This window comes from Eptatretus burgeri, chromosome 5 (genome assembly GCF_056783735.1).
Source record: "Eptatretus burgeri isolate ZD-2024b chromosome 5, Ebu_testis_v1, whole genome shotgun sequence".
Lineage (NCBI taxonomy): Eukaryota > Metazoa > Chordata > Myxini > Myxiniformes > Myxinidae > Eptatretus > Eptatretus burgeri.
Genome location: NC_140965.1, coordinates 49,993,580 through 50,008,129, shown reverse-complemented (window position 1 = coordinate 50,008,129; position 14,550 = coordinate 49,993,580). Strand labels below are relative to the sequence as shown.

At 45.1% G+C, this 14,550-nt stretch overlaps 1 protein-coding gene across 2 annotated transcripts in view; it reads right to left on the bottom strand.

The window, feature by feature from the left end:
* NBAS (NBAS subunit of NRZ tethering complex) overlaps window positions 1–14,550 on the bottom strand; it is a 207,924-nt gene that overhangs the window by 123,416 nt on the left and 69,958 nt on the right. For both annotated transcript variants that reach the window (XR_015058324.1, XM_085881820.1), the window contains exons 18-21: window positions 12,881–13,021; window positions 4,700–4,778; window positions 1,959–2,063; window positions 563–705 (exon numbers count right to left, since the gene is read on the bottom strand). Coding sequence is in view for 1 of the 2 variants with exons in the window: in XM_085881820.1 (XP_085737946.1) it covers window positions 563–705; window positions 1,959–2,063; window positions 4,700–4,778; window positions 12,881–13,021 (468 nt within the window). In the remaining variant the exon portion in view is untranslated. The remainder of the gene's footprint in view (window positions 1–562; window positions 706–1,958; window positions 2,064–4,699; window positions 4,779–12,880; window positions 13,022–14,550) is intronic.

Genomic DNA, 14,550 nt, shown 5'->3' with positions numbered 1-14,550 from the left:
GATCTTGATAACATTTTTACCCGACACGACCTCTGATCTTTGACCTCTGGATGCCAAAATCTAATCAGTTCATCTTTGCATCATCATACATACTTATACAAGTTTGGTCAAAATCTCATCACTGGTTCACAGGTTAGCACATAACAGAATTATTACTGAACAGGACCTCTGATGTTTGACCTCTTGACCCCATAATCCAAACAGTTTATCTTTACGTCATCCGATTCTGGCAATCATACGAAGGCAATCTGATTTGCTTTTAGATTTATAAAACACATCCCTCTAACATTTGGGTGAAACAGTTTACATGTAGCAAATGTGACAAAAGCAATAAATTTACTAATATATTCCCATGCAGAAGAAGGCTCAAGGGTCTGATGACTTCGTGACAAATCATGTCAAACTCAAATAAAGGTTAAAGAAAAGCTTTAAGTAAGCTCAGCAATGACAACTTTCATCTGACAGTAAGAATGTGAAATAAAATTGTGAATCAAGAAAATATTTAAACCATAAAGACAAATCTGAATCGTTAATGTTTTTTGGCCTTTAAAGTAATACGAACCAGAATCCCACTTCAGGAAGCAGAGTTCTATACTCATGTGGAGAGGTTGTTTCTGGGAAGCAGGATAGCAGGGGAAGGCGTTGCTTCCTCAGCTCTTCCCCATGAAAGAGAAATAAAGTTTCAAGTGCCTGCCAGTCACCACTCTACAGCCACAGCAGAGGTACCATGGACAAAAGGAAAAAAAGGTGTCATGGTTATTTTACTCATCAGTACAAGACAAAATGTTTGTAAACCGAGAGAAATGAGAAAGACTGAAAACTTGTAAATGTGAAAAAGAAACTTATGAAAGTTAAAAGATGAAGGAAGTTAAAAAAAAAATGTTAAAAGAAGTTCCTTTTAGGAGTAGCCACTTTTTGTTTAATACAGATGTTGATACTCATGACGGGTGTGGGGGGTATGGGGTCCGAGGGGAGGAAATGGCAGATAAGACAAGGATGCATCACAGCATAAGAGGAGTGGCAACTAAAGTGGGAGGGGGGAGGGGAGGTAGGGCAGGAGTTCAACAGGTGTAGAAGAGCTTTGAAGTCGAAATGGCCAAGACTAAGTTGCAAAACAGATTCAAAGATGGTTCCACAAGTGAGAGAAGAGGGAGACAAAATAATGGAGGTGTGTAACAAGCTTGGGTTAACATTTCCGACATTTAAATAATGTTTTTAAAAGGTTGAATGTTTAGAATCCAAATAAAAAGTCATCTATTTATTAGGTATGCATGGCAAGAGAATGAAGAGTAGGGGTGGGGGCTCTTTAGAAAGTTCAAAAAAAATAGGGGAAAGGAAGAAAATCATGATACAAAAGAGATGATGGGAAATGAGTGTTGGAGGAATGAAGAAAAAGATACATAGGGGCAATACCCCAGGGTGCTCACCTGGTAGTGGCTGGATAAGATAACCAGGGAACCACTGGTAGGCACGGATAACCCACAAAATATGTATGGATTATTTTTAATGCCATGAACAAACTATGGGACATCACGGGTGATGAAGGTTGTGGCCAAGTTTTAATCGAAATTGTGTGTGTAGTTTTTGAAAAGAAAACAAATATATCTTTGGGGGAGCAACCCCCCATAAACCACCTTGGGGTCTGATTTTTTTTAATGCCATGTCCAAACTTTGGTGCACACACTGTGATGAATGTTGTAGTAAAGTTTAATCAAAACCGTATGTGTAGTTTCAGAGAAGAAGTTGAAAGTATTTGTGGACAGACGGACGGACGACACGCCATCACATAAGCTCCCTGGAACTATGTTCCAGGTGAGCTAAAAATGTAAAAAAAAAAAAAGGTTGGAATGAGATAGGATCAAGTATGGAGACGAGAACCAAAAATCCCATCACAGTTACACACAAAATACATGGATGAGCACAAAAAGTGTCATGTGCACAAAGATAAGACTACACACCCGTGCATAGTTTCGTGCTGACACCAACAGGTTCTGGCTGCGGAAGGTTTTGAAGAACTCGGCATTATAAAGACGTTCTGCTGCCTGCGGACCCCCCAAGATCTCCTGTAGCAGATATTCAACAGGAAAAAGAAAGTGAATCAAAATCAATAACTCATTATAAAATGTCGACTTTTCAAGATGAAGAACTGCCAAATGAATCCCTTTATTGAAACGTTGTTAAATGTCACTTTTGGGGACATCAAAGCCTGAAAGGTTGAGGTTGAGATTCGTTTCAAATGGACCCAATTGATTGTAGAGCTGCTCTTCAAGAACTCGTAGTATCAAGTGTGAAGCCAAAATAATGTGGCGAGGGTGAGCAACCTGCCAATGCAAGCGCTAACAGTTCGATCACTTCCTACTGAATCAACTTGAGGGTTCGCATTGAAGTTTTGGGTTTGATGAAATAACAAACATAGCCTATTGTGGCGGCATTAGGTATGGTATGCAAATAAAAAAACAAAACTCCTGATAAAGCAAATTGTGCCCAGAATGCCAGAGAAGTTTTGCTGCATGTATAGTATTCCTTTGAGGTTCTCTGCACCATGCTCAAGTGGTTCTTTACTTCAGTCGAAGAGCGAAAACAGCAAGTGGCCTTTAATGGTTTCCTTTACCAAAAAAAATTTAGATTCCACAGGGCAGTGTTTTAGGACCGATATCAATAATCCAATTGATTCTATTAAAAAAAACAATTTTTTTTTTTACCATTTTTCCAATGCTGAATCCCTTTTATCAGACCTGGACAACCTAGGTAGCTGGCCAGCTACTTGAAACACAACGTTCAATGCTCACAAGTCTCACGCTCTACCCATCTCTCCACAAGGATTGGCAATCAAACCATCCAATCCACTTCTTTGAACAGACACTGAAATATGTACAGTCTCTGCAACTCCTTGGCCTCACCATCTGCCATAACCTTTCAAAGGTGGATCATATCACCAAGACCAGTTGCCACCTGCGTATACTCCGTAAATCATTACTGAGCCCAATGGTGTCCAAGGCTTTCATATGTTGCTCCGAGAAGTATGGTTTGGGCTGGGACTCCCAATTCCCACCTTGCTTCTTTTGACGCGGCTCCAAACAACGCTTTCAGCAACATTGGAATCTTAAGACGAGAGGCAGATTCCAAAGGGCTGCATCTCTCCCACTGGTAGCAAGTTGGTGGGCTCACTTTTATGTTTCAGCTTACATCTGGCCTTGCTCCTTCTGCCATCTCCTACCTCTGACCGAGCCTAGCCACCCTAGGTTATACACATTCAAGAAACCCTCATCTACTCACTCATCTTCCTGAAAGTCCCTGTAATGTCCATCTTGTATACTCCATGTTCCCCGTCCCATCCCTCTCCCTTCCACAGATCTCCTAATGTCTCTGTTCCCCACTGTTTTGTCCTTCCCACTCCCGCTCCTCCTGTCTCATGCCCCCCTTGCTGTGCGTAATGTGTTAGTTCTTATACGAGCCTCAACAAGGTATACAAAAAAAAAAATTCCTAAAGTCCAGGCTCACTGCCCACCTGCATTCATTCCATTTTTCTTTTCAAGTCACGTTTTTGATCTGAAGGTTGCTAATCATGGATCTCCATTCCACTCTGTTTTCTGCTTTCTTTTTCAGTTGCCCGTACTAGTCGTTACACCATTCCTTCATATCATCCATCCACATTCTTCTTTGTTTTCCTGGTTCTCGTTTTCCTTCAACGTTACCAAACACTGCAGTCATTCGTACCCATATTCTCCCAATTGCAGAACCACACTCTTACTTCATTCTCCTCACATCAGTGTTTGGAATGCGCTTGGAGTCATTGCCTCATGTGTTCACCCATGCACACGAGTCACAATCTCTTCAACACATGCTGATCCTTTCCCATTCTGGTCCTCACTGAGCCATTGTTATTACCTCCGCTACCGAAGATGAAGGAGGTTATGTTTTCACCGCTCTATCTATCTATCTGTCTGTCTGTCTTTGTCTGTCTGTGTGCAAGATAGAAAAGTTGTGGATGGATTCGGAAGAAATTTTGTGGACAGGTTCGGTGTGTGACAAGGACGAACTGATTAGATTTTGGTGAAGACCCGGATCCGGATCCAGCGACTCGGATTTTGAAGCGATTCCTCAACATTGAGAGATTGGGCTAAACTAATATATAGCATGGTATCTCAAAAAGTTGTGGAGGGATTCGGACGAATTGATTCGATTTTGGTGAAGATCCGAATCCGGATCTGGATATGAGAATTATTTAATTTTAAAGTGGTTCTTCACCGTTGAGAGATAGGGCCAAAAACGACATATAGCATGATATTTCAAAAATGTATTGGGCTAGATATGTTCTCATGGATCAGGCAATGTGTGGCGGGGGTATGCCCTTCTAGTTTGCTTTTGTGTTCTTCCCCCTTTTCTCCTTGGACTTGTCCATCCCCCACCCCACCCTCATACTCCTTCGTAATTTGTTAAACTGCTGACCATTGTCATTCAGCTTCTCCATGAGCCTCTACCTCAATATAGAAAAAAAAAGCATCGTTTACCTTGAGATTAAATAAAATGTGAAGACGGGTATCTGCGTGCATGCACTAATTGCACTTGCATGTTTAGCTACGTATCTAGCCTAATCAATGCATCTTAATCAGCACAAAATTCAGGCCCATAGCTACAGAGAGTTTCATTGACAATTAATATTCCAGTGAAAGACGAATTTTGGTGCAACAACACTCACCTCGTATGTTGCCAGGCGGTCGAGAAAATTAAGTAGACGTAGGCGGCATCGACACAAGTCTCTTTGGCCCAATGTAAGGCTGTAACAAGGACAAAGACCACGTGAAGTGGTGAATACAGTCTCGTTTGGTCTAAGAGGGCTTAACACATGATATTCTGAAAATAAATACATGTGCTGTAGATTTCTGAATCACTTATTCACAAAGACTCACTGCTAGAAAGAAAGTGTAGCGTCACACAAACCATAATGTTCAGAGGTACTGCAAACCAGAGATGAAGAGGGAGATGAGGAACATTTGGATATGAAACATGTACACCCACAAAGGTGGCAAAAGAAGCATTTGTGTTTTTGTACTTTTCATTTACAGCCATATATTGAAGAGATCCAAGGACGGCATCCAATAGGTTTGACAGGCAGCTTTTAGCGTCACCTGAGCCCCACAAAAATTTTGTTCCGCTATTCCCCAGGGGGACTGAGCACCAATTCGCGGAACTCAGGAGCAGGTGGGATCCAGTCTGCGGAGGCCGCCTTGCAGTGCAGAGTAGGACTGTGCATCATTCCCCTAGCGTTAAATGTTGTTTTTTTACCCAGCAGCCTGAGAGAGAAATAATGTGATTTGTAGAAAATCAAACTAAGGCCTGAGTTGTTTTATAACTTGGTTTACAGATCCGCAGACAGTATATTTGCCAAAATGAAATTTAAATATAAAACACATTTTTAGCTTTTTATATTTATAAATTTTCCGACGAAGGTGCAAAAGTTTCAAAACCCGAAATGTAAACGTCGGCATTTCTTTTCAAAATATAATTTCACGTGCGTGCACCAAAATGCCGAGTCCCCTTTAACCGAGCTGCGCAGTAGTCTTCGGTCATGGCGTCTGAGCAGTGGCCAGCGTGGTTCAGATTGACTGTGGTTTCTGGGGCAAAAGTGATTGTTAAGAAGTATGTCAGCGGTATAAATTCGAGTGACTGTATTGGTGATTTAATCATGCAACATCTTGACGACGAATATCCTGGCCGAACGATTGCATCAATTCAGTGCAGCAGCAGGGATGATTCGCAAGCTGCTCTCGATCGTGCCGATTTTGTTTCCGTCGAAAGTTGTACACCGCTGTTCGTATTGAAAGATTTTGGTGCGAAGTACGTCAAAGTTTCCCTGCGAGATGCTGATAATGAGCCTTTAACGGACCAGAAATCAGCCTTTGATGTGCTCATGGGGATGGGGAGATGGTACGATCAGATGGCCGCTGAAAAGTAAGAGCTGGTTATGGCTCTGATTGACCGTTTTGAGCGTGTTGACTCCAAGTAGACACCTTTTTTTAATCATATCCAGCACTATGCACTGGTGTGCACGCACACATCTACGACTTGGACAGTAATTTTCTCAGTATTGTTTCCATTTGTTTGATGATCCAACAGGTTTCTATAAGAAAAACATGCCAGACTGTATTGTAAAAACAAGTTTTAATCCTTTATTGTTTTTCACATCAGATGATACAGTGAACATGGGCATCCTGCATTTGAATGGTCTTCCATCTTCAATGATTTCTTAGATCCTCCTGGTCTGGGATTTATATTTATTCCCCCCCCCCCACCTACCCTTGTCTTTTCCATAGAACATCCGAAAAAAATCATAAAAACATATAATTTCTAAAAATTGAAATTATATTCATATTTATATTTCGACCTTCCGACCCTACATTTTAGCTGAAGAACTGTGTAAACAAAGTTATAAAATAACTAAGGCCTAAGTAGTGCAAAGTTTTTGTCGAGCATGAAAAGACGACATGAAAAGCCACTCGGCAAATCGATAGGACGCCGTCCGTGGACCCCACCCAAAAGTGGGAAGAAGGTGCCCAGGGATCCAGGACCCAGGACCAATCTCAACCTACCTGAAGTCAAGATGAATGTCAATATATTCCTCCTTTCTGTGTTAAATGGCTATACTTTCCTTTGTATAGTCCCCAGCTTGAGTGGCCTTTGGCTTTGTGGTGGGTGAAATCTCATGAAAAAAATTTATTTAACAAAAAAATAAATAAATAAATAAATAAACTTCACTAGCCCAGAGCAGGGGGAATCACATCCACAAAACCCTCTCGGGGCCCCAGAACTTCTTCAACATCCCCAGGAAGTTGATGGGTTAATGTCCATGCCAGGAGCCCTGGGACCTTTTCACGGCCAGAAACTATTTATTCCAGAACCAGAGGTTTTGCACAATATCCAAACTCCGACGTCTTACATAATATCCAATCTGGAAATTATCATTCTCTGCTATCTATCTTTCAGTCGACCTGTTATCTGCAGTAACTGTTTTTTAAGGTTTGGCCATCATCAATGAGACTTAGCTCCTTTTACAAATTTATATTCAACACAATCCCAGCCCAATCCATATGAGCGTACTCACAAACAGTTCTTAGGTGACATCGGCTTCAAAAGTAAAGTTAAGTGCATTTAACTTTCACCTATTTGACCAGATATGTTCCAGAGATCATACTAAAATTTGGCGAACGTATGTATATATGTATATATGTATGTATGTATGTATGTATGTATGTATGTATGTATGTATGTATCAAAGTACAAGTCGAATTGGCTAATTTTCCTATTTTTACCTCCACCACCTAAGGTGGATGGAGGTTGTTTTCACTCCTGTCAGTTTATCTGTGAGCAGGATCTCAAAAAGTTATGGACGGATTCGGACGAAACTTGGTTGGACAGGTTGGGTGTGTGACAAGGACCAATCAATTTGATTTTGTTGAAGATCTGAATCTGGAAGCAGATACAAGAAGTTTGTGGTTTATTTAATTTTTTTTTTTTTTTTAAGTGATTCTTCACCATGGAGAGATGCGGCCAAAAACGATGCACAACACGATATTTCAAAACATCGTGGACGGACGACAAAATGTGGTGAATGAGTTGGGTATGTGACAAGAACAAGCAGATTAGAGTTTGGTGTGTGACGAGGACAAATGGTCCGGATGCAGATCCGGCCTTTAGGGGCCCAGGTAAAAATGCTGCAGTTAGAACGATATAGTATATGAGAGTACTACTCTCATATACTACAGTTGGTGACAGGTCCTACCACAGTAGTGTGCAGAGAATTACTACAGGAAAGGAAATGGAAGATACAAAACGTAAACTGTTCAGCCTGGCGGAGGTATGCGCTCTACTGAGTGCTGTTCTAGGTCGTGACTTTGTCATATATTTTTGGTTTGATGGGCCTTTTTTTCTTGCTATGTTTTGATTTGAAATACTTTGATTTCATCACAAGCAAATAAAATGTTTTGCAAAGTTATTCAGATGATCCAGTGTGCATGGTATTGCCCTGCACATAAAACAGTGCTACTCCATAGGGTGGGGAATATCGCACATAACTCATTTTGCAGTTTTACATTTTTCATCCTTTTTTGGTTCAACTAATTAACAAAAAAAACAACAACAAAAAAAAACAGCGATTTGCAAAAAATAGCCTCAGGAGAGTAAATAGTAAAATTTTCAGAACCATATCTTCCAGACAGGAGCAGAGATACTGAAGTTTATACGTAACCGCTTATCACATGTGGTGTCCTGTCGGAGGACTTGACCCCGCGTGGTGTCCCGTCGGAGGACTTGACCCCGCGTGGTGTCCCGTCGGAGGACTTGACCCCGCGTGGTGTCCCGTCGGAGGACTTGACCCCGCGTGGTGTCCCGTCGGAGGACTTGACCCCGCGTGGTGTCCCGTCGGAGGACTTGACCCCGCGTGGTGTCCCGTCGGAGGACTTGACCCCGCGTGGTGTCCCGTCGGAGGACTTGACCCCGCGTGGTGTCCCGTCGGAGGACTTGACCCCGCGTGGTGTCCCGTCGGAGGACTTGACCCGCGTGGTGTCCCGTCGGAGGACTTGACCCCGCGTGGTGTCCCGTCGGAGGACTTGACCCCGCGTGGTGTCCCGTCGGAGGACTTGACCCGCGTGGTGTCCCGTCGGAGGACTTGACCCCGCGTGGTGTCCCGTCGGAGGACTTGACCCCGCGTGGTGTCCCGTCGGAGGACTTGACCCCGCGTGGTGTCCCGTCGGAGGACTTGACCCCGCGTGGTGTCCCGTCGGAGGACTTGACCCCGCGCGGTGTCCCGTCGGAGGACTTGACCCCGCGCGGTGTCCCGTCGGAGGACTTGATCCGGCGCGGTGTCCCGTCGGAGGACCTGATCCGGCGCGGTGTCCCGTCGGAGGACCTGATCCCGCACGGTGTCCCGTCGGAGGACCTGATCCCGCACGGTGTCCCGTCGGAGGACCTGATCCCGCACGGTGTCCCGTCGGAGGACCTGATCCCGCACGGTGTCCCGTCGGAGGACCTGATCCCGCACGGTGTCCCGTCGGAGGACCTGATCCCGCACGGTGTCCCGTCGGAGGACCTGATCCCGCACGGTGTCCCGTCGGAGGACCTGATCCCGCACGGTGTCCCGTCGGAGGATCTGATCCCGCACGGTGTCCCGTCGGAGGATCTGATCCCGCACGGTGTCCCGTCGGAGGATCTGATCCCGCACGGTGTCCCGTCGGAGGATCTGATCCCGCACGGTGTCCCGTCGGAGGATCTGATCCCGCACGGTGTCCCGTCGGAGGATCTGATCCCGCACGGTGTCCCGTCGGAGGATCTGATCCCGCACGGTGTCCCGTCGGAGGATCTGATCCCGCACGGTGTCCCGTTGGAGGATCTGATCCCGCACGGTGTCCCGTTGGAGGATCTGATCCCGCACGGTGTCCCGTTGGAGGATCTGATCCCGCACGGTGTCCCGTTGGAGGATCTGATCCCGCACGGTGTCCCGTTGGAGGATCTGATCCCGCACGGTGTCCCGTTGGAGGATCTGATCCCGCACGGTGTCCCGTTGGAGGATCTGATCCCGCACGGTGTCCCGTTGGAGGATCTGATCCCGCACGGTGTCCCGTTGGAGGATCTGATCCCGCACGGTGTCCCGTTGGAGGATCTGATCCCGCACGGTGTCCCGTTGGAGGATCTGATCCCGCACGGTGTCCCGTTGGAGGATCTGATCCCGCACGGTGTCCCGTTGGAGGATCTGATCCCGCACGGTGTCCCGTTGGAGGATCTGATCCCGCACGGTGTCCCGTTGGAGGATCTGATCCCGCACGGTGTCCCGTTGGAGGATCTGATCCCGCACGGTGTCCCGTTGGAGGATCTGATCCCGCACGGTGTCCCGTTGGAGGATCTGATCCCGCACGGTGTCCCGTTGGAGGATCTGATCCCGCACGGTGTCCCGTTGGAGGATCTGATCCCGCACGGTGTCCCGTTGGAGGATCTGATCCCGCACGGTGTCCCGTTGGAGGATCTGATCCCGCACGGTGTCCCGTTGGAGGATCTGATCCCGCACGGTGTCCCGTTGGAGGATCTGATCCCGCACGGTGTCCCGTTGGAGGATCTGATCCCGCACGGTGTCCCGTTGGAGGATCTGATCCCGCACGGTGTCCCGTTGGAGGATCTGATCCCGCACGGTGTCCCGTTGGAGGATCTGATCCCGCACGGTGTCCCGTTGGAGGATCTGATCCCGCACGGTGTCCCGTTGGAGGATCTGATCCCGCACGGTGTCCCGTTGGAGGATCTGATCCCGCACGGTGTCCCGTTGGAGGATCTGATCCCGCACGGTGTCCCGTTGGAGGATCTGATCCCGCACGGTGTCCCGTTGGAGGATCTGATCCCGCACGGTGTCCCGTTGGAGGATCTGATCCCGCACGGTGTCCCGTTGGAGGATCTGATCCCGCACGGTGTCCCGTTGGAGGATCTGATCCCGCACGGTGTCCCGTTGGAGGATCTGATCCCGCACGGTGTCCCGTTGGAGGATCTGATCCCGCATGGTGTCCCGTTGGAGGATCTGATCCCGCATGGTGTCCCGTTGGAGGATCTGATCCCGCATGGTGTCCCGTTGGAGGATCTGATCCCGCATGGTGTACCTTTGGAGAATCTGATCCCGTATGATGTCCCTTTGGAGAATCTGATCCCGTATGATGTCCCATGGAGTATCACCATTGATGTTGTCTAATGGAACCACTTTGACCCTTATAGAGCAGCAATGACCCAAATGATTATAGAGGTAGTCAACCCATTTAGATGCTGAACCAGTAGAAGAAAATTGTAATAAAGTCAGAGTACCATCCTGAAGGCCAAATTTTGTAAATGATAACATGGGATTTATGATAACTACAAACCAGATAAAGGGTTTAGATTATTCATAACTGCAAACCAGATAAAGGGTTACTTTAATAATTTGTCCCTCTTTTTCTCATGTGTGGAACCAACTTACCCATTCTCATAAATCTCATTGTTCCCTTCAGGTCTTCAAGACAGCTGTTCACCACCATCTCAGATCATCCCCCATCCTAAACCATATTTTCTACCTGGTAAGCCACCATTTACCCTCCTCCGAGCCCACCTATTTCCTTATTGAGAGTTTGTGGCTGTATCCATCTTGCCCACCCCGTGTGTGTACTCCCTTTGCCGTCATTCTTCCGCACATCCCATATTTATCTAAGTCCCTCAACTCCTATATTTTGTCCCTCAACCCTGCTGTTGGTGTGTTTCCCTCCTCTCTTTCTGCAGTTCCTTTTATTCTGTTACATTGAAATCCATTATATAATTTAGCTCCTCCATGAGCCTCGACGTTGTGTACAAAAAGTGCATCATTCCCCTCCCCCCCCCCCCCCTTAAGCCATGTACCAAACATCAAAATGACTGGATCAAGTGTCAAGAGTCAAATTTCGGTGGAGTGAGGTCAATGTAGTGTTAGATGACAAGATAACAAAGGAGGAAAAGGCAATTACAACATAAATACAGTAAATCAGAATGCACATGAAGGAGCATGAATGAGAAAAAGTGGCGAAAAAAAAATCAAAAAAAAGAAAAAAGGAAATGTTTTCTTTTTATTAGGATTAAAAATTAAAGGAAAAAAAAATAAAACGTTCACTCATTTAAAATAGAAGTTAATTTATTGAAAATGAAAATCGCCATAGAGGAAATGTACTGTTTTTAAGGATGTCATAAAGGACACATACACCAGGCATGGATAACTAATGTAATGTGTTAGATAGGGAGGTGTGTTAGACACTGCGTCAACGGTGGTAAAACGGCAGCAAAATTCCAGAATTAATATATTTATAAGACTTTTACAACTTTATTTTATTTAAATTTAATTCTCTACTTGAACACTGAAGAATATAAATCACCTTCTTAATACTTCCAAGAACTCGGGTTATGCTCGTATACTGTATATGTAAAAATACCCTGCGCAGACAGTAACCACCTCCGATTTTGAAAATTCCTCCTCCTCAAAAAAAGTTATGACGTCAAAATATCTCCGCTAATGGAAATCGCCTAAAAAATTATCTCCAAAACTAGGCAAGCTTTTTGAATTCTGTTTGCGGGAATCGAACAGGGCATTAGCAGAGATGAATTACCGCACATATGATACATCATTATGACGTCATTCCTATTTTTTGAAATTTTTTGTTTCACAACCCAGAGTTTTCATCGGATCTTCGTGAAACTTGCCATGTATATGCAGAAAGCCCACGCGCAGGCAGTAACCAACTCCAATTTTGGAAATTCTTCCGAGAAAAAAAGTTGACGTCATAATATCGCCACTAATGGAAATCGCCTATACCATTATGTCCGAAACGGAGCAAGCTGTTTGAATTTTGTTTGCGGGAATCAAGCCGGGCATTAGCACAGATAATTTATCGCAAACCTGATAAATCACAATGACGCCATATTCGTTGTTATGACGTCATCATTAAGAGGACGAGGATCTTAGCTCATCTGAGCTTGTTTTTTTTTTTTATTGAAGTATATAGTGTCTTGAACACTGTGTGGGGTATCATGTTCTATGAACTATAGTTCCTTACATTCTTTGTTATCCTCTCCTTCACCAAACCACCTTTTCACTCCTATTGTTATAATATCACAATTCATGGCAAAACACCATTTGATCTTTGACCCTTGTTCCTTGACACCCCATATTTGATCCGGTCTCTTAAATCTTTAACCTTTGCTGAACACAACGTAAACCCTCCCTCCACTTAAATTTCCCTCCTTTTCTCCGAGGAAGGGCTAACACTCAAAACAGCAGCCGCACCTCATTTCCCACGATACTCTTAACAGGTTTTTGCAATGAAAATCAATTGCATAAAATGCAGATACTTACTTGGAGAAGTTAACACGTGCGAGAAGCCATTTTTCTCGTTCCTGTTGACGCCTGCACAACAGCTCTTCCTCAATCTCAGGCTCTCCCTCTAGATCCTCATATGAAATCTCAGGCAGGTCCAAGTCTCCAGGTGTTACAAATCTACAATTTGAAACATGACACAATATTTTATTTGCTTTACACACAACACTTTTCCAAAAATGTCTTCTTATGTTCTTCCTTTTTCTTTGTCAACAAATGTTTAACTGTCGGACTGTCGTTGAGAAAAAAAAAAGGTAATGATGTTTAAATGTGATTTCGAATATACTTGTACCTCCTTGGTCACCCATTCAGGGTAAAACAGACAAAGTAATCATAAATAAATTTGGTTTTCATATGAACAGATAAAATGACCCTACACATAATGGTTCACATAATGGGGAGCAAGCACCTCCTGATTTGCAACCTGTTATATATTAAATGTAAATTGCAACTTGACACTTTTTAAAGATGCATCTTGAAAACTAAATCTCTCTCCATAAATATGGGTTTCTTCTTCTTCTTCTTCTTCTTCTTCTTCATGCTTTTGGCCACTGAAATCAAATACTTAAAGGAACTTTGTTCATTTTTGGTAACATCCCAGCCTAGGCTGGATGTTGGCAAACTCATGGATGAGAGGGCAGCTGAGGAGTTTGCAAACAGGCTGAGTGGGGATTTTGGGGGAGGGGGTCTTCTGGGTGTTTTGGGAAATCCTGAAGAGTTGTGGAGTGCCTTCAAGACTACCATCCTTGATGTTGCTGGAGGATGTCATGGAAACCACCATCAGGCGAAGAACTTCTTCTTCCAAGGGATACTGGATACCACTGACCAGAGTTGCAGGGTCAGGATTAATGACAGAGCTGAGCTGTTCAGCGAGGCATAAAACTGTATGTGTGCCGAGAGTGGACAAGGAGGCCCACATGCAAGGAATCTGTGAAGGGGAAGGCCATCACCTGTGGTCAAGTGATTGTCGTCCTGCTTTAAGGGGAATTTGTGCATAACATTCCTCCAAGCCCATCCCTCGATGTACTGCAGTTAGAGCGGAGGGTGGTAGGCTCTTGACAAAGGAGCCTGAAGTGAAGGCCCGGTGGACCGGTTACTTTGAGTGGCTGTACCAGGCTGATCCACCAGCAGTTGAGTTGGATGTCAGGGGTGTCACTATCCCTATTGCTGACCCTCTAATCAACTGAGAACCACCTTCATTTGTGCAAACACAGGCTGCGGTGAACCACTTGAAAGGGGGGTAAAGCTCCTGAGATCTGTGGCATCCATGCTCAACTTCTCAAGGCTGGTGGAAATGCTGTACTAATGTCATCGCATGTAGCTCTGTGTTCTCTTTGGAACACAGGCATCATCCCAACTGACTGAAAGAAGGACCTTCTCGTCCCTCTCTGGAAAGGGAAGGGTGATCGCCAGGACTGCAACAGCTACCAAGGGGAGACGTTGCTTTCAGTGCTGGGCAAGGTCTTTGCTTGGATAATTCTTGACAGAGTTTGCCACCATCTGCTTGAGCACGAGTGCCAAAAGCAGTTGGGCTTTCCACCAAAGAGGTCCAATGATTGACCGTATCCTTGGTCTTCGGGTCCTCACCGAACGCAGACGAGAATTTTGGAAGGGACTGCTCACCGCCTATGTTAATCTCCGCAAAGCGT